At 41.2% G+C, this 18,021-nt stretch overlaps 1 protein-coding gene across 1 annotated transcript in view; it reads left to right on the plus strand.

The window, feature by feature from the left end:
- LOC129125255 (transcription initiation factor TFIID subunit 4-like) overlaps positions 1 to 18,021 on the plus strand; it is a 158,717-nt gene that overhangs the window by 68,535 nt on the left and 72,161 nt on the right. Inside the window, exons 12-13 of the mRNA XM_054640608.2 lie at positions 40 to 165; positions 10,026 to 10,082. Coding sequence (XP_054496583.2) covers positions 40 to 165; positions 10,026 to 10,082 — 183 coding nt within the window. The remainder of the gene's footprint in view (positions 1 to 39; positions 166 to 10,025; positions 10,083 to 18,021) is intronic.

Below are 18,021 nucleotides of genomic sequence, written 5' to 3' on the forward strand. Positions count from 1 at the left end.
TGGAGTGGCTGCTGTTCTGAGCCTGTCCCTGTTCCACAGGATGATGAGTGGTACGAACAAGCCACAGATGTCCGATCCCAGCTGAAGTTCTTCGAGCAGTTGGAGCGTTTGGAAAAGCAAAGGAAAGATGAACAAGAGAGGGAAATTTTGCTGAAGGCTGCCAAGGTATCACTTTCACTGTTCTTTAGCTACTTAACAATCCATAGCCTTCAAACAATTATTTAATTTTGTGGTATGTGTTTGCTAAGCACATTCTGTTACAATCAGATCCGTGCTGTTGGTGTGACACCACACCTTGAACCCATGGTCAGCCTCTGCTCTGTGCTGACTCCAGGCCCCCCTGCCTGGGATGCCTCTGGTTTTTCCACATACAGCCCCAAACTGGATGAGTTCTTGGGAACACAGGAGACAGTGGCTAACACTTGCAAAATAATTCTGTGAAATGATTTTTACAATTGCCTTTGAAATTTAATAGATGCCAAGGGTTTCTGTGCCACTGGAGAATCATAGCTTACACTTCTGGCCTTTAAACAAATTCACTAAATTCTGATTAATATTTTTAGAGGCTTTTTACTTCTTGGGTTTTCAGACTTTGTTTTGAAACAGTTTTGTTCATTTGTTCATCTTCATTTAAATGTGTTCCAGTCACTTGTCTGTCACTGCAGTTTTTGATAGGTTCAAGCCTGTCTTCAGGGAACTGCCACTTCTCAGGACTTGCTCCTTTGTAACTTTAATTCCAGAGACTTTGTCTTGATAGGTGCAACAGAACCAACTCAGATGATATTGTTTCAAGAGCACATAGGTATAGATAAGTCTCTCTGTAAATTTAATCATATATATCATATCTAACTGTAAATAAGTTCATCCCTTAGTGATCCCATTTTTAATTGTATTTGAATCTTCATTGAGTTATTTATTGTAAATTCTGAAGAGGTTACACAGAACAACTCAATGTTTAATTGTAACAGCCTCCTGATTTTATGCCATTAATGTTCACAAACTGAGAGATTAAAAAATAAAAAAACCCCAAACTTTGCTTATTTAGAAATCTATTTCTCAATTAGGCTACTTTAATCTGTCCAGTTTGTACTCTTAATTTATACTTGTTCACATTATTAAATATTAACACATTTTTACACAACATAGATACTCTTTAAAAGTTTTTATAAAAACATATTTGCTGTTTTCATTCTTAATTCTTATTTATTAAAAATAAAGAAATGCTTATTTATTTTTTATCCTGTTGTCTCCATTCAGTGACTGCATCTTGGTGAATCATTTTCTGTGTATCCTGCTGCTTGTTAGTTACAGTGGTCATTTTTTTTTGAATGGACATTGAGAAAAATGCAGTAGCTTATGGTCCTTAGCTCAGAAATGCTTCCCTGACTGCACAGAGCCTTATGCAGGCTGGACCTCCTGGTGTTCCTTCCAACCTGAATTTCTTCATGAATTGATATTCTGGTTTTAGGACAGTTTCTTTGTTGTTGTTGTTTTAGTCTTGGATAATATGAAGTCCTCTGAAGTCTAAATTTAGGAAATAAATACACTATCATCAAGTTTGATTCCTATAAAATACAGGAAGAGCAAATCTAAGAATTCTGCAACAAAAAAAAGTTAAAAAATACCCTAATTTATTTTTTTAAAAATTACCTTAATGAAATTATTGAATGCATACTTCATTTTCATAACCAGGAGACAGCTTGGAAGAAATACATGAAGGTGAAAAATAAATGAAGGCATTAAAAATCCAAAACCAAAGCCCAGAGTAGCCATCAGCAGTGCTGATTTATCAGTGTTAATATTTAGAGAGGGCAGCAGACACTGTGGACCCCTTGGAAGGTGCTTCTGCAATGTTGTGATTTAAACAATAAAGATCTGAGCTTGCTGTGTTTAGCTGCTGTTCCCCATTCAATTCTGATGGATGGGTGACCTAGTGCAAGGCTTATGTAGGACATAGTTTGGTAAAATATGGTCAGGTTACAATTTTTTATTCTAAAAAACAGATTTCCCATTATTTCCATGGATTCTCTGGTGCTGCTCGAATCAAGAGCACCTGTACATGAGCAGGGGTATTTGTTCAGCCAGGATTTTGGTATTTCTGTTTGTTCTGCACGTGCTTTGTTGTCTGAGGAGGTCTCAGCCCCGTGGGAGGATGCAGTCCTTGCAGTGATGAAATGGCCCCAGGTCCAGCCTGCCTGGCTGAAGTGACACCAGCAGCAGCCCCTGGTCTCTGCCTGTGGCCTGGTGACATTGGTGACATTGGTGACACATTGGTGTCTGCCAAGGGGACATGTTCAGCTGGCTCTGGGGGCTCCAACACCCACCCTGCAGAGGCACTGGTCCCCCAGCCACAGCACCTTTGTCCCCTTCAGAAGCTCTCTTTAAAATATTCAAAACTTGGGCATTTGAAGTGAAATTTCTGTTTTCCTTCCTACAGATGCTTAAATCTAAAAATCATATTTATTTATAAGTGCAACTTCTTCATGTGCCTTTTAGAAAAGCAGCGTGATCTTTTGCCTTGGAAGTGTTTTGACAGGTTATTGTGCAACATGTTTTTAAGGTTACTCAGCAGAACCATTTTAGTGACAGTTTCAAAGCTTCCTGCTGGTGCTACCTCATCTACTGTCTCGTATGGAAGAGCATAAAAAGGTTGAACTTGCACAGTGAAAATTCTTTTTTAATTACTTACACTTTGGAGCTTTGGTAACAGCCAAAGTCCACGTTTTGATGAAGTATAAGAGAGTGAAGGAAATGTTTTGGGCATTGAAGCAGATGGGGTTAAATAATCTGCTTTGTAAAAGGATAATCAATGGAGAAGAAATTGAAAAATGAAGGAATAGGTTAAAATCAAAAGGGAGGCAGCATGAGTCCTTGGGAAGCCTTAAAACTAGTCTGGTAATTCAGCATTGCAGGTCAGTAAGGGGTATGAAAAAAAAAAGGTAAATGATGGCAAAGAAAGTGTCAGGTTTCAGGTTTTGTTGTTTTGGGTGATGGGTGGGTTTCTTTAGGAGGAGAAAGGAAAATATTTGGCACAAGTGTTCTGGTTGATCTGCAACCATAATTTCAGTTGGTACAGTAGGAAATTATTGCAAAATCTGTAAGCACTCAGATGGGCTTGGTTTTGCTTCAGGAAATGTTTTTGGAAGGAGAGAGATAAAATCAGAGGAGAAGGTAGAAAGAAATAAGTTAGGTTTCAAAAAAAAATATTTTGACATTCTAAGAAAAGTCACTGAAGTTAAAATTAGCTGTGGCACTACAGGAGTGTCTGTGAAACAAAATAGCAATGTTATTTAGCTTGTTAAATGGGGGAATTTTACAAAATCTAATATCCCATGCCTGGGAAATACTTGAGAAATAGAAAGTTAATATCAGCAGCTGAGAAGCCTTGTGAGTGATGTTCTCATTATATCCAGTGGGATATTCTGGGGGAAGACAAACTTGACAGGAAAGGAAAAATCATGGTATGCTGCAGTAGCCATGCAACATGCAATTCCTTGTGCATCAAGAATCTGAAAATTGAAACTTCTACTGCTCTGTTGCAGCAGCCAGAATGACCTCCTGCACCTCAGGGACCCTGCATCATATTCCACAACATTCCATAACCTTCCACACTGTTTCAGAGTGTCCCACAACATTCCAGAATATTCCACAGCATTCCCATACCAGCCCTGAACATGTGGCCCAAAGCTTTTCTCTAATTTACTTTCTAGAAGCTATTTTTATTATAGAAGTGTTAAAAAGCTCCCAAAGTGTGAGGTGCAGGCACCTCCTGCTGCTGAAGAGCTCCTGTCTCAAGCCCCCAGAAATTGTGAAGTGTCAGAAGGAGGCACTGACTGAGCTGCCTTGGCTGTCACTGGTTTGGGGATTTCTTCCTGACATGAGCATCACAGGTGAAAAGAAATGGCACAAGGAGGGCCCATTTTGTGTATGAACACAGCTGTAGAGCACATCTCTTTAAAGGAGGTATTTGGGAGAGTCAGCTCTTGGCCCTGGTTTGTTTTGCCATGAGAGCTGTTGGTGCCAGGTGTGTGCAGAGCCAGACATCCTCTCTGGGCCTTTGAGCATGGCACAGGCAGCTGAGGGGAGTCTTAAGGCTGCAGAAAGGTCAAAAGCCAGACTAAAATCACTTGAGGAATTTACCTTTCCATTTGACATGGTGTGTCTCGTGCAGATTTAAAAACAAACCCAAACAAAATAACAAACCAACAAAAAAACAAACCCAAACCAACCCCAACAAAGCACTGGTCTTATTATAGTAAATCTGTGTTCTTGCTGCTTTCAGAGCTCCTTCCAAAATCTGAAAGATGCAGGTGGTGTCTGTCAAGTTGAATGAAGTTCTGGTTCTGGGCTAATAATTGAAATATTTCTGGCAGCAGAAGGAGTAGGAGGTTGTAGCTGATTTGTTGTTGTTTTGTTGTTTTTATTTCTGAATTCTTTGTGGAGAGAGTGGTGACAGTAAGGAGTTACAGCTTGGGGTTGTCCTGGCTCTCAGAGAAGGAGTGAATCACACTTCTATGTTATAATCTATGATAAAGTGGATCATGTTAAAATTAGTGTGTTAATTGATCTGCTCAAACTGGCTGAATGCCTGTGTATTTTATTAGAAAATTAATGCTGAAGTTTAATTTCCAGTATATGCATTCAATTAGTCTATTATTTTGAGTGTTATGTATTAGCAGCACAAGTCTGTCAAGCTCTGGGATCTTAACTACAACTATCACAAGAGTAAGATGCATTCTGTAAAGAGAAAATTTACATAAGTAAACGGGAAATTATGTTTGGAATTGTTTGTAAAGTTAATTAGCATTTATGGATGATTGGGTAGTACTATAGGCTGAAGGGCTTTTGTATGGGGAGATCACTGAGATTTGGTGCTGCAGATTCCCCTCCACCCTGAGCTGGGATGGCTGGGAGGGGCCCTCCCATTTCATCCTTTCCCTTCCTGCCAGCAGTGATTCAGTGATCCCTGCCTGCATGAGCACTTGGAACTCACTTCTGATGGGAGCAGAGCAAAATGACAATTATTGCGTTGAGATAATTTCTGAATTTTTAGGAATTTGTTCCTGCCATTTTAATGATTTTCATATAAATCATTTTCAGACCTGTGCTTCTGCATTCCACCTCACCATGGCTGTAACATGGAGCAGCTTTTTACCTTCAGCTATGATGCTTTTAACTTTCACTTTTTATTAACAAAGCTAACGTGAAAGCAAAGTGTTTCATGTTGCCAATTTAATTTCTTTAATTAAAAGTGAAAGTTATAAGCTGGTACAGCCGTGGGTGAAGTTCTGATGTCATCAATGGGGAAAAATAGGTATAAAATTGAAACTGTTGGCACAGCAGTGGCTCTTGATAGTACAGCACCTGCAGTTGTGACTCTCTCATTATTTAATGCAAAAAGATGAATTTGAGGCATTCAGGACCCCCAGTGTAAATATTGGTCTGGGGCAGTAGAGCTGCAAGTGCCTTAGTTGGGATCAGGTGTAGCCAAATGCAGGAGAGACCCTGTGAGGCATTTCCCAGCACAGGTGTAACAAGCTGAGACTTTCAAGTCCTTACAAATCTAAACAGAACACTTAATTTTGTTAGTGGATCAAAAATTTAGCAACAATGCAGCTTTGACATTAATAATCAAGCAAAGTATTGAATAATTATGGTAATGAAACACATCAGGAGTACTTTTAGTCTGTCCATCTGCATAGATGCATGGTATGCTCCAATTAAAAAAAATAGGTGCATGTTTATAACTATGGTGGGGTTATAAATACCCTTATAATGTTAAAAACACTGTTGCTTTCTAGTTTAAGACAATTCTGTGAAATCTGAAATCCCCTTAAAACTACACTGTTCATTGTGTAATTAAATGTCTCTTTTGTGGCCTCCTGCCTTAACACAAGCCAGGGGAAGAGCTGAGGTTTGGAACATTAGGGAGTTTGGTACCATGTAAATGAAGCCCCTTATTTCTGTTGTTTTGAATACACACATTTAACATACTCTGCTTTTCATACTTTGGAAGTCCAATATTTCCATAGACATAATGTGATCTATGCAGTTTTCAGTTTCCAGATCAAGAACTCTGTAACACAAAGCATTTGGTTCTTCACAATTAAAATAGCAGGTTGTCTGGTCTAATAAAATAGCTGGTGTTTGGGAGAAATGTTAACAAACCTGGTTTGCTGAATACATTCTCAGGAGGAGACAGCATTTAATATATTTAGAAGTATGTTATCTGCTTAGGATCAGTCCTGGCCTTCTCTGAAATTACTATGGGAAGCTTGCTTGCTTTTAAAGGTGTTTATTCATCAACAGGAAAATACATTATGTAAATGCAGCCTGCTGTATTTACAGATCTAGACATGATGAACAGGGAGGGGAAGGCAAAGGAATTGTGATCAAGTCCTTGAGAGGATTTGATTTAGTGGGTTCTCTGAGTAGTGGGTGTTTCCAAAGCTTTAGAGGAAGGAGACATTGGTGCATTAAAAGACTTTGGAAAAGAATGTTTCACAAAACAGGTGTAGTGCAGCATATTAGGATTTGGATGTTAGAGATAAAGGAGAGAAAACCCCAAGATCCCATCCCCAAGGATTTGGATGTTAGAGATAAAGGAAGAGAAAACCCCAAATATGAATTAACTGGAAGAAAAAAGTTAAACTGCCATTGAAAAAAAAGCTAGGAATGATTAGTCAGTAGCTTGACAAAAGTGAGTGTAAAATGTAAAATAATTGCTTGGTGATGTTGACATGCAGACAAAGCACTACAAGAGCTGAGCAGCAGCAAAATTGTGCAAACTCTTCAGAGGAAGGGAGAGATGTTCACGTGTGGAATGGAGTGTAAAGGAATCCAGTGACATTTCTAAAGCTCATTTAGGCACCTCTCTTAAGCCTGACATTTGCATTTGCTTATATTTGCTTTAATCTGTGTTGCATGAGCATTGGTGAAGCCTTTTATAATTTACATTAGATCATAAAGTGAAGAATTAATGAGATAGTTGATGTTTCTACTTGTCCTTTAATACATTTTAGCCTCTGTATGCTGATGATTTTATTTCTAAAGCTTACTGGCATGGTAACCAGCAGGAAATCTGTTTTTAAACAGATTTAAAAATCTGTTAAAATTTATCTGAACACAAAAGAGTTAAATTCCTTAATTGTTTCAATAGTAGTGATACATCCAGTGTAAAGTTGGAATTCTGCTTGTTTGAAACAAGAATTAGCCTGGATTCTTTGGAAAAGCTCATTGGCATGGATCCAAGCTATAATTAGAAAATCATTGCATTATTCTAAATGTAAAAATAGTTCTATCTTCACCTTCAATCTGGGTTATATATTAAACTTCACCTGGTATTTTAGATCTTCATTTTTGAAAGAAGATTGCTATATTTGATATTGTTCAGGAGCTGAGCACCTGCTTTCACCTCTGCAATAATATTTATCATATATTTACTGTGAACAGGCTGGGGGTTTACTCAGAGTAGGTGATTTGCTTTTGCATGTTGAGATTATCCTGAGCTCCAGATCTGCTCTTACTTGGCCATTTTCTGGGGCAGAAAGAAAAAGCCCCAACTTTGAAATGTGTTACTTTAGTCTGTAGCACTTGCAGAGTTTTTCCCTCACTTATGGAGCCCAGGAAATTGCAATGTTACTTTGCATCTCCTGCTTTAATTTTCCTTACAGTCCCCAAACACTGCATACCTCTGGTGTGTTTTACAGGATTCTATCATTTCCTTGTAGAAAGTTAGGAACAATATTAGAAGTCTTAGCTGGATTCTCTCAGGACACTCTGCTTCCTCCTGAAGCTGCTGTGCTTTCAACTTGTACTTTGCATTTGGCAAATTCTCAGCTTCATACAGGAGTGTAACAGTACTTTGTGTTTCTGTTCTGCTTTCACTGTGAGACTCACAAGGCAACAGAAGTTCACTGTACATTTATAAATTTATCATCAAAACCCGTGAAAGGGCTAAATATGCTTTTCCATACATCATACTGGAGAAACTGAGGCTCCAACAATTGAATTGTTCTTGCAAAATGACAGCAAGGACCCTGTTCAGCTCAGTTCATGAACACTGACCTGAGCCCATCTCCTGGGAAGCAGCTCACTGACTGGGCTTTGTTACTTTGGTTTTTAACCCCATAGGTATAAATATAATCCAGTTCTTGCTAATTGCTGTGTTGATTAGAAACCCAGCTCTCTGGCAGACCCACATATTTCATTAAACACCTTTTATCCTTTGAACATTAACTAGGTGACAGTATCTAAGTTTTGATTTTTGGGGTTTCTTCCTTGGTTGGCACAAGTCACATTTGGTCATTGGCCACCTCAGATCTCAGTTTGGCATTCAGTTGTTGCAGACACTGCCCTGTCCTAGAACCTCAATGCCAACAGACACAAAAGCACTTGGAGATGTTGTTGGAAGGTGAAGCTGATGTGCACACTGGAAGAGTTCAGCACATCTAAAAATCTCATTATTGTTTAATGTCACCCTATGTTATCAGCACTGTGTTTTATAGGTGTGCTATATTCACTGGAAAAACATAATCCCAGTTCAAACAAAACCAGGCAAACCCACAAAACCCACAAACCCACAAAACTGACAGGAGAAAGGTTACAGAATTCTGTGCCAAATCAAGCCAAGGCACTCTCCAGCTGTATCCAAAATAGTGCAAGCCCTTAAAACCTATCTCCCTTTGGTTTTCTTAATGGATTTTGGAATTCTGACCAGAATATGGTATGAAAAATTTAAACACTGGGAAAAAATCTGAGAATATAGAACTTTGCAAACAAATATTCTTTCAAGTTTCTGCCTTCAGCATAGCAACAAGCAGAGAACAACAGATAGGAGAGGGCACAGACACTCCTTTAGGAGCTGGGTAAATGATTCCACTTTAAATCTCAAAGAAATGCTGAAGTAGAACTACCACATCTCTCAGGTATCAGGAACAGTTTTCCATGGATGTCACAAGTTTTATTGGAGCTTCTTATAACTTTTAATGCAACATTTGCTGAATGCTGACCTACCACACATTTATAAAAGTATAATGTGTGTATTATCTGCCTTTTGAGTTTTGAATTCCATCAGTCTTAGAAGGCATAGTGAGCACAAATATAAATTTAATGGGTTTTTAACATGTGCTTATAAAATACTCTGTGTCTAAAGAAATGTTACAGGTTGTTATTGTTATTGTAATTAAATGATCTGCTTTTAGAGCTGTTCCTGGTTTTGAGGGAAAATACAGAAGTTGTCATTTAGCAGTATTTATCCAGTTTTATTATTGACAACATTAATATTATTAGTAGTGCATGAATGGGTTTAACAGAGTGTATTTCTGTGCTGTACTCCAAGTAAGCTCATATAGAATAGTAATGTCTTTATTATAAAGATTTACCTTTTGGGAGGGCAGCTCTGCAATGATTTTCTTCATGTTCTCTACCAAGACCTACATACAAGCTTAGTTGCAAGCAGTAAATTTTTAAATATGTGACTGTAAGGACTTAAATTTAAAAGTTTGGATAATGGAAAAGGGGTAACTTCTGCTCTTGGATGCTTGAATCTGTTGGTATTAAATAATTGAAATCTAAACCTGTATGGAAACGTTCACATTGACAAAAGCATGGTTGGGTTAAGTTTTTGGTTTGGTTTGTGGGTTTTTTGGGTTTTTGGTTTTTGTTGTTGGGTTTTTTTTGGTTTTTTTTGGGGGGGTTTTTTTGTTTCTTTTTTTTTGTTTGTTTGTTTCTTTTGTTTCTGTTTGGTTTGGGTTTGGGGTTTATTTTGGTTTTTTGTTGGTTTGATTGGTTTTGGTGTTTTTTAAATTCAAAAATCTTGACTGTATCTCATTTACAACTGAGCATTTAACCTCATTTTGGGCGAGCTCCTGGGTTTGAAATTCACTTCTGTCAATTTAAGTGTCCCATGTTTGATACCTTGTATCCTGTTCCTATTTCTTTGCTATTTTTTAACTTACTGCAACAGATGAGGGGTTCTTAAACCATCTGTTAACCTTTTTTCCCCATTTTTTTTAAACATGTAGAGTCGCTCAAGGCAAGAAGACCCAGAGCAAGCTAGACTGAAACAAAAAGCAAAGGAGGTAAGCAGAGCTAGAGATCATTACACTTGACATTTCAAGGCTTGAACATATTAATTTTTTATGCCTTGCTACTTGTATATCGTTAATAAAAATCTGACTAAAAACTTTTTAGGATGTATTTGTTGCTTCGCCTTTGATCTTAATGTTTGCAAACTAATACATTAATACATGTGAAGCCTAAGGAGATTTTATAAGAGAATATTTCCATACATTACATTTTCATTTCCATTTTAGGTAGCTGTAGCTTTTGTTGGGTTGTTGATGACAGCAGCTCTAGATTTTGGTGGAAAATATATGCCTTTGTCTTTTTGTAAAATGTCGCTTTCTTAGAAATGTGCTGCTTAACCATTTTGTTCCGGTAACATTCTTTCAAGTAATGTAATTGCCAATCATTTTCTCTATCCTGTGATTCAGTGGACTGTTTACTCATTTGTCTAAATTACAATAATCTAAAAAATATCAAATAATTTCCCATGAAGCTGTGATGTGTTACTCTAAGAGTACCTTAATTTGCTGTAAATGAGTGAGTGTCCTTTGCTTAAGGCATCTCATGCCTTAGGATTGGGTTGTAACTTAAATCAATTAGAAAGATTAAAATATCCATCAGTTGAAAGCAATTTCAGCAAAATGATGCCATTCTTTTTAGCCAACTTGTTTGGATATACACATTAGCAGGTAATAATTATGCACTGGAAGGTAAGATATACAGAAAAACGCATATAGCAAGTCCTTTTGTATTGACCTATTCTTCCTGTTTTGATTTCCTCTTGGCAATATTCTGGAGTCCCGTTAGCTACACAGATTTTATGTATGTAACAGTCAGAAAAATCCAAATACATGGATGAGTTTTATTTGTCTTCATTTCATTCTGTGATTATGTAGTAAGACTTGCTGAAATGAGTTCATGTAAACATTAGACCAGGCCTTAGTGTTTCCAGAGTTGGATTTGTCAAGCAAGTATTGAAATGAAATACAGTAATCAAATTATTTGGCAGGAAAAGAGGCAGGATTTTAATAGTACTTGAGTTTTGTAGGCAGCCAGTGTATGCAAAGGAAGAATGAGATTTCTGAGAGCAATTGGTGGCAGCAGAAAGGGCTGTTGAGCTGAGAGCTGAAGGTGCCGTGCTGCTGGAAGTGAGCAGAGCTGGGATGAAATGCAGAGCTGCTGCATCAGTGCTGGCTTTCCTGGGCATTCTTTCCCGGCCTTTGGAAACCTGAGGCAGTGCAAGTGAAAGACAGGGCCAGAAGGGCCGGTGTGGCCATGCCCAGGGTGGAGCCGGGGCTGCCCGAGAGCCCGGCCCGGCCCAGGGAGCGGCGCGGGGCTGGCGGGGCACGGCCGGGCCGGGCGGCTCCGAGGCTGCGCGGGGCCAGGGCTGGGCCGGGCCCATCTTCGGGGGAGCCACTGGAGGGGCTTGGGGCACGCCGGGCTGTGGGTGCAGTGCTGGCTGTGTCTGGGCGCTGGGGAACTCCTGAGTGCTTGGGGCACGCCGGGCTGTGGGTGCAGCTTTGGCTTTGGGCGCTGCGGGACCTCCTCAGTCCTTGGGGCACGCCGGGCTGTGGGTGCAGCTCTGGCTTTGGGCGCTGCGGGACCTCCTCAGTGCTTGGGGCACGCCGGGCTGTGGGTGCAGTGCTGGCTGTGTCTGGGCGCTGGGGAGCTCCTCAGTGCTTGGGGCACGCCGGGCTCTGGGTGCAGTGCTGGCTGTGTCTGGGTGCTGCAGGAGCTCCTCAGTCCTTGGGGCACGCTGGGCTGTGGGTGCAGCTCTGGCTTTGGGCGCTGCGGGAGCTCCTCAGTCCTTGGGGCACGCCGGGCTGTGGGTGCAGTGTGGCTGTGTCTGGGCGCTGCAGGAGCTCCTCAGAGGGGCTTTGGGCACACCGGGCTGTGGGTGCAGCTCTGGCTTTGGGCACTGCAGGAACTCCTCAGAGGGGCTTTGGGCACAGCAGGCTGTGGGTGCAGTGCTGGCTTTGGGCACTGCAGGAACTCCTCAGAGGGGCTTTGGGCACGCCAGGCTGTGGGTGCAGTGCTGGCTTTGGGCACTGCAGAAGGAGCTCCTCTGAGGGAGCTTCAGGCACAGCGGGCTGTGGGTGCAGCTCTGGCTGTGTCTGGCCACCACAGAAGGAGCTCCTCAGAGGAGCTTTGTGCACAGCAGGCTGTGGGTGCAGCTCTGGCCTTGGGCACTGCAGGAACTCCTCAGAGGAGCTTTGGGCACGCCGGGCTGTGGGTGCAGTGCTGGCTGTGTCTGGACACCACAGAAGGAGCTCCTCAGAGGAGCTTTGTGCACAGCAGGCTGTGGGTGCAGTGCTGGCTTTGGGCACTGCAGGAGCTCCTCAGAGGGAGCTTCAGGCACACCAGGCTGTGGGTGCAGCTCTGGCTGTGTCTGGGCGCTGCAGGAGCTCCTCAGTGCTTTGAGCCCACCGGGCTGTGGGTGCAGCTCTGGCTGTGTCTGGGTGCTGCAGAAGGAGCTTCATGTCACCATGATATTTTCTGAAAAATCCCTTTGCCAGGATTTCTTCTTCTGGGAAGCTTCACCTTCTCCCTGTTTTGCTGCTCTGGGATGTGGTTTGTATCCAGCATATGAATTGTTTTAATTTAATGACCAATTATGGTCCAGTTGTGTTGAGGCTCTGTGGCTCTATGTCTATCATGGTGACATGGAGCTCCCTCAACTCTGAGGGGTTTTCTTTATCATTCTTGTGAAGCCTTCTGATGTATCCTTTCTATAGTATAGTTTTTGTACAGCATTAATATAACATAACATAACATAACGTAACATCAGCCTTCTGAAAACATGGAGTCAAATTCTCATCTCTCACCTCATCCTGGGGACCCTCACAAACACCACAGCTCCTCAGAGAGGCTTCAGGCACAGCGGGCTCTGGGTGCAGCTCTGGCTGTGTCTGGGTGCTGCAGAAGGAGCTCCATGTCACCATGATATTTTCTGAAAAATCCCTTTGCCAGGATTTCTTCTTCTGGAAAGCTGGGGAGCTTCACCTTCTCCCTGTTTTGCTGCTTTGGAATGTGATTTGGAGATTGTTTATCCAGCATGTGAATTGTTTTAATTTAATGACCAGTCATGGTCCAGCTGTGTCAAGGCTCTGAGGAGTCACAGGGTTTTCTTTATCATTCTTGTGAAACCTTCTGATGTATCCTTTCTCTTTCTATAGTATAGTTTTACTATAGCATTAATATAATATGATATAATATGATATAATATGATATAATATGATATGATATGATATAATATAATATAATATAATATAATATAATATAATATAATATAATATAATATAATATAATATAATATAATATAATATAATATAATATAATATAATATAATATAATATAATATAATATAATATCAGCCTTCTGAGAACATGGTGTCAACTTCTCATCTCTCACCTCATCCTGGGGACCCTTACAAACACCCCAGCTCCTCAGTGCTTTGAGCACCCTGGGCTGTGGGTGCAGCTCTGGCTTTGGGCACTGCAGGAGCTCCTCAGTGCTTTGGGCACCCTGGGCTGTGGGTGCAGCTCTGGCTTTGGGCACTGCAGGAGCTCCTCAGTGCTTTGGGCACCCTGGGCTCTGGGTGCAGCTCTGGCTTTGGGCACTGCAGGAGCTCCTCAGTGCTTTGGGCACCCTGGGCTGTGGGTGCAGCTCTGGCTTTGGGCACTGCAGGAGCTCCTCAGTGCTTTGGGCACCCTGGGCTGTGGGTGCAGCTCTGGCTTTGGGCACTGCAGGAGCTCCTCAGTGCTTTGGGCACCCTGGGCTCTGGGTGCAGCTCTGGCTTTGGGCACTGCAGCAGCTCCTCAGTGCTTTGGGCACCCTGGGCTCTGGGTGCAGCTCTGGCTGTGCCTGGGCCCTGAAGCAGCCCCTCAGCCTGGCTGCTGCAGCCTCTGCCCTCGGAGCTGGCCCTGCCTGCTCACACAAATGCATCATCTGCTGGCACCACTGATGTGGAATTTCATTCTGCATGTTTGAAACCATAGAAAATGTCTCTGGTTTTAGTAACCAGGGTTCTAATGTTCTAGAGACTTTCACTTAAATACTAAAATTTAGTTAGTAAAAACATTTTCTTTTGCAAAGGGGAGTGTGGCATGGTGCTGGCAGGATGTTGTTTTAAGATTGTTCATTTTTTTTTCTGCACTGGTTACTGGATATATTCTGACATCTTAAATTATTGGCATTGCCAAAATAAAAAAATAACTCATAGTATAAAAGGTTGATTAGAAAAACTGTCTTGGGCATGGCTTTGTCATTTGAAATTAAAAGTTTAGAATCAATGCCAACAAAAATGTAAAAAATTTCAAAACTTCACTGCCAGCTGGGCTACTCTTACATGTGCTTATGACCCATAGCTCAGAGAGAAATTGTGTTTCTTCCAGGTTTTGTATAAGCTGATGAATAAAATACTGTCAGCTTCAATAATAAGCTGGATTTGAAGCTGTGATTCCATGATTTCTGTCTTGAATCTTGCCTGAAGACCTTTGTTGCACAGATATTCTTGTGACCTAGAGTGAAGTGGTGTTAGGTAGTGTTTTAAAAAACACAGAGAGGGCACCCAAGAAACCTGCAGCTCTTCTAGCTTGTATTACTTCTTTAATGATATGATTGCCAGATAGCTTGTTTTTTATCCCAGCAAACTAACTGATAATTGTTTTATTAATAATGATAAAAATAATGATAATTTTGTTCTGAAAATGGATAATGGTTCAGGCTTTAATCAGTTTGAACAGTGACACTACTGACAGAAGTCAGAGAGAGAAAGTGAAATACCAAAAGAAGTAATTTGAAGTCTTCAAGTCTTCTAAATCTTTCTTTAAAAGGAAAATAACTATTAAAAACATCGAAGGAACTCTGGAAAATGCTGTCTTGGAATGCAAAATAAAGGTACCAATAGAAGGATAATAGGATGAAGAGGAAAGAAAGAAAGAAAACTAGGAAAGGGTATTTGTTCCAAAACATTCTCCTTCATGGATATTTTGGAGTCTTCATTCTGTAACACTCTGTTTTTCTTCCTAATTTAAGAAGAAAAAAAGATTAGCTCAGTTTCTTTCACAGAACATCTACCAGTTGAAGGATTCCTTCTTGCTTCTTAGTGCTATAAAGACAGTGTAAGTGGAATCCTTTGAGCACATTTTAAAATTAATTTGATTAGGTAAAGATTATATTTTTTCTCTGTAATTCCATCTTGATCCATTTATTAGCCATTCTTCAAAGCACTCTGCATATTGTTTGTACCAAATTGGCATAAATCAGGTTTAAACTGCATTAAATGCTTACCCAAACACAGGGAAGGCCCATCTCTTATTGCAGAGACAGGACCATAACAGTCAGCTTTCATTCACTGCCACACCAGCACTGATTTACTTAAGGCAGTGCAAACCCACTCTGATTTCAGTTTCAGTGACTTATTTTGCTTTGGTATTATTGTTTCAAGTGGACTTGAGTGAAAACAGTAGCAAAATGTACCTGTGGAGGATTCTCTTGCTCAGAACTCTCCATTTACTTTCACACTTCTAAATTGGTGCAGCCTTTTTCAGTGGACAGCATGTGATTGTTTTAATGGTAAAGCTATTTAATAAACTATTGGAAATATTTTCCATTGAGACTGTTTCAGGGAAAAATGAATTTCAGCTATTACTTTGTTGCATTGCTTTGTAGCAAATTCTGATATGTCTGACTTGGTACAACTTTATGTAAGAAATAACATCATTTGTGAGCAGTGTCTGTTTTGTTGGAAATTATATAACTTTCCTAATTATTTTTTTCTGATTATTGCTTTTAATTAACTTTTAAATTAATTGTTGTAATCAATAATAAGCAGGGTATTGATAATAAGCTGTGGAGTTTTCCATTTTAGCCAACACATAGTTAAGTTTTTGCAGAGACTGCTGTTATTAAAGAGTGATTAGAAAGTCACTGAAATTTTAGGTTTTGCTAAACCAACCCTGATAAGCTTCAATGAACAAAGCATGACTAAAGCTTTTAAAATCAAGTTTTAGGAAATACACTGATTTATGTAGTCTGGAAGTCACAAATGTAAGTTAAAGAAATGATGAGTTCTCTAATTTCCTTAAAAAGCTTCATTAAATAGAACATAAAAGAAGCCATATAGCTGATAGCAGGCATAGATGAAGATTAGGAATATCTGAGCCAACACCTAGTAATTAATGATAGAAATGATTTAAAGGAAAGGCAGGGAGGGTAAGATCCTTAACATCCATTCTGTCAGGGGTATTCTGCATATCAGGGTCTGTTGCCTAAAAAATGTTTTAATTTAAAAGTCAAGTAGCTGAGGTTGATCCTGAAAGATGAACTTGGTTCAAACTTTTGTGTCATCACCAACCAGGAATGTGGCACAATAATGAACAAACCAGAGCCCATGAATGTCTGGGCATGTGTGCAGGGTTAGATAAGCTGCAGTGGGATCTGTTCTCAGATGTGCCCATCAGCCATGCAGGGGAAGTCTCTGGGCTCTTGATGTTCATGCCAGAAGCCTTCCAGTGCAGCCCTGTGTGTGCCCTGCCAGCAGGGCTGGCCCAGCTGCTGGGGCTGCCCAGGTCCTTTGGGCTGCCCAGGTCCTTTGTGGTCCCCTGCCCAGGTCCTTTGGGCTGCCCAGGTCCTTTGTGGTCCCCTGGCCAGGTCCTTTGGGCTGCCCAGGTCCTTTGTGGTCCCCTGGCCAGGTCCTTTGTGGTCTCCTGCCCAGGTCCTTTGTGGTCTCCTGCCCAGGTCCTTTGTGGTCCCCTGGCCAGGTCCTTTGGGCTGCCCAGGTCCTTTGTGGTCCCCTGCCCAGGTCCTTTGTGGTCCCCTGCCCAGGTCCTTTGGGCTGCCCAGGTCCTTTGTGGTCCCCTGGCCAGGTCCTTTGGGCTGCCCAGGTCCTTTGGGCTGCCCAGGTCCTTTGTGGTCCCCTGCCCAGGTCCTTTGTGGTCCCCTGCCCAGGTCCTTTGGGCTGCCCAGGTCCTTTGTGGTCCCCTGGCCAGGTCCTTTGGGCTGCCCAGGTCCTTTGGGCTGCCCAGGTCCTTTGTGGTCCCCTGCCCAGGTCCTTTGGGCTGCCCAGGTCCTTTGTGGTCCCCTGGCCAGGTCCTTTGGGCTGCCCAGGTCCTTTGGGCTGCCCAGGTCCTTTGTGGTCCCCTGGCCAGGATTTTGGGAGTGCTCAGCTCCTGCAGGAGCACAGCAGGCAGAGAGAGGCTCTTGCACTGTGGGAAGCACTGCCTTGGGTGCTGCCATCATCCCCCACCTGCAGCATCCTCTGGAACAAGAGCCTTGCTGGGCTGTTTCAGACTTTGACCTGGGTCCTTTTCTGAGTTCTGTGCAGGAAAATAGGGGGGCTGTTAGCAGGTGGAGTTCTAGAAAAAGCTATAGGATCCTTCTCTTCAGAATAATGAAATATCTACATCCTATGATGTATATGTTATGTGGTTCTACCGTTGCCTTAGAGGTTTTAAATCCCCCAGAACTTAACTTGTAGCAGAATTACTGAAACTCCAGCACTGTATACTTAGTGGCTACGTAGGAAAACAGTTCTACACTATATAAGTTCTTGGCACTACACTAATATTTATGTATCAACTCAGTAGGAGTGGTTTCTTTTGAAATATTTAAATGATATTTTACTGCAGTTATCATAATTACTGAAAATGAACAGCAAGTGAAAAGGATTTTGCTTTGTTTGGCAAGTTCATTTATTCACCTTTTCAGCAAAGCCAAAGTCCTTAAATATTTTACTGCTAAAGCAGTGTCTCAGTGATGAGAAGTCAAAGTAAGTTTTCTATTTTATCATGCCTGACATAAAAATATTGATCCAAAAGCAACAATCTTATCTTAAATTGCTTTCTTACAACACAGTTCACTGAGAAGTGGGGCACTTGAACAGGAAATTTAAGTTAAATTTCCATGCAGCTCTCTAAGCCATCTGTGTGTCAGGAAGTGGAAAGAAGGAAA

The sequence above is a fragment of the Agelaius phoeniceus genome, chromosome 12 (assembly GCF_051311805.1).
Source record: "Agelaius phoeniceus isolate bAgePho1 chromosome 12, bAgePho1.hap1, whole genome shotgun sequence".
Classification (NCBI taxonomy): Eukaryota; Metazoa; Chordata; class Aves; order Passeriformes; family Icteridae; genus Agelaius; species Agelaius phoeniceus.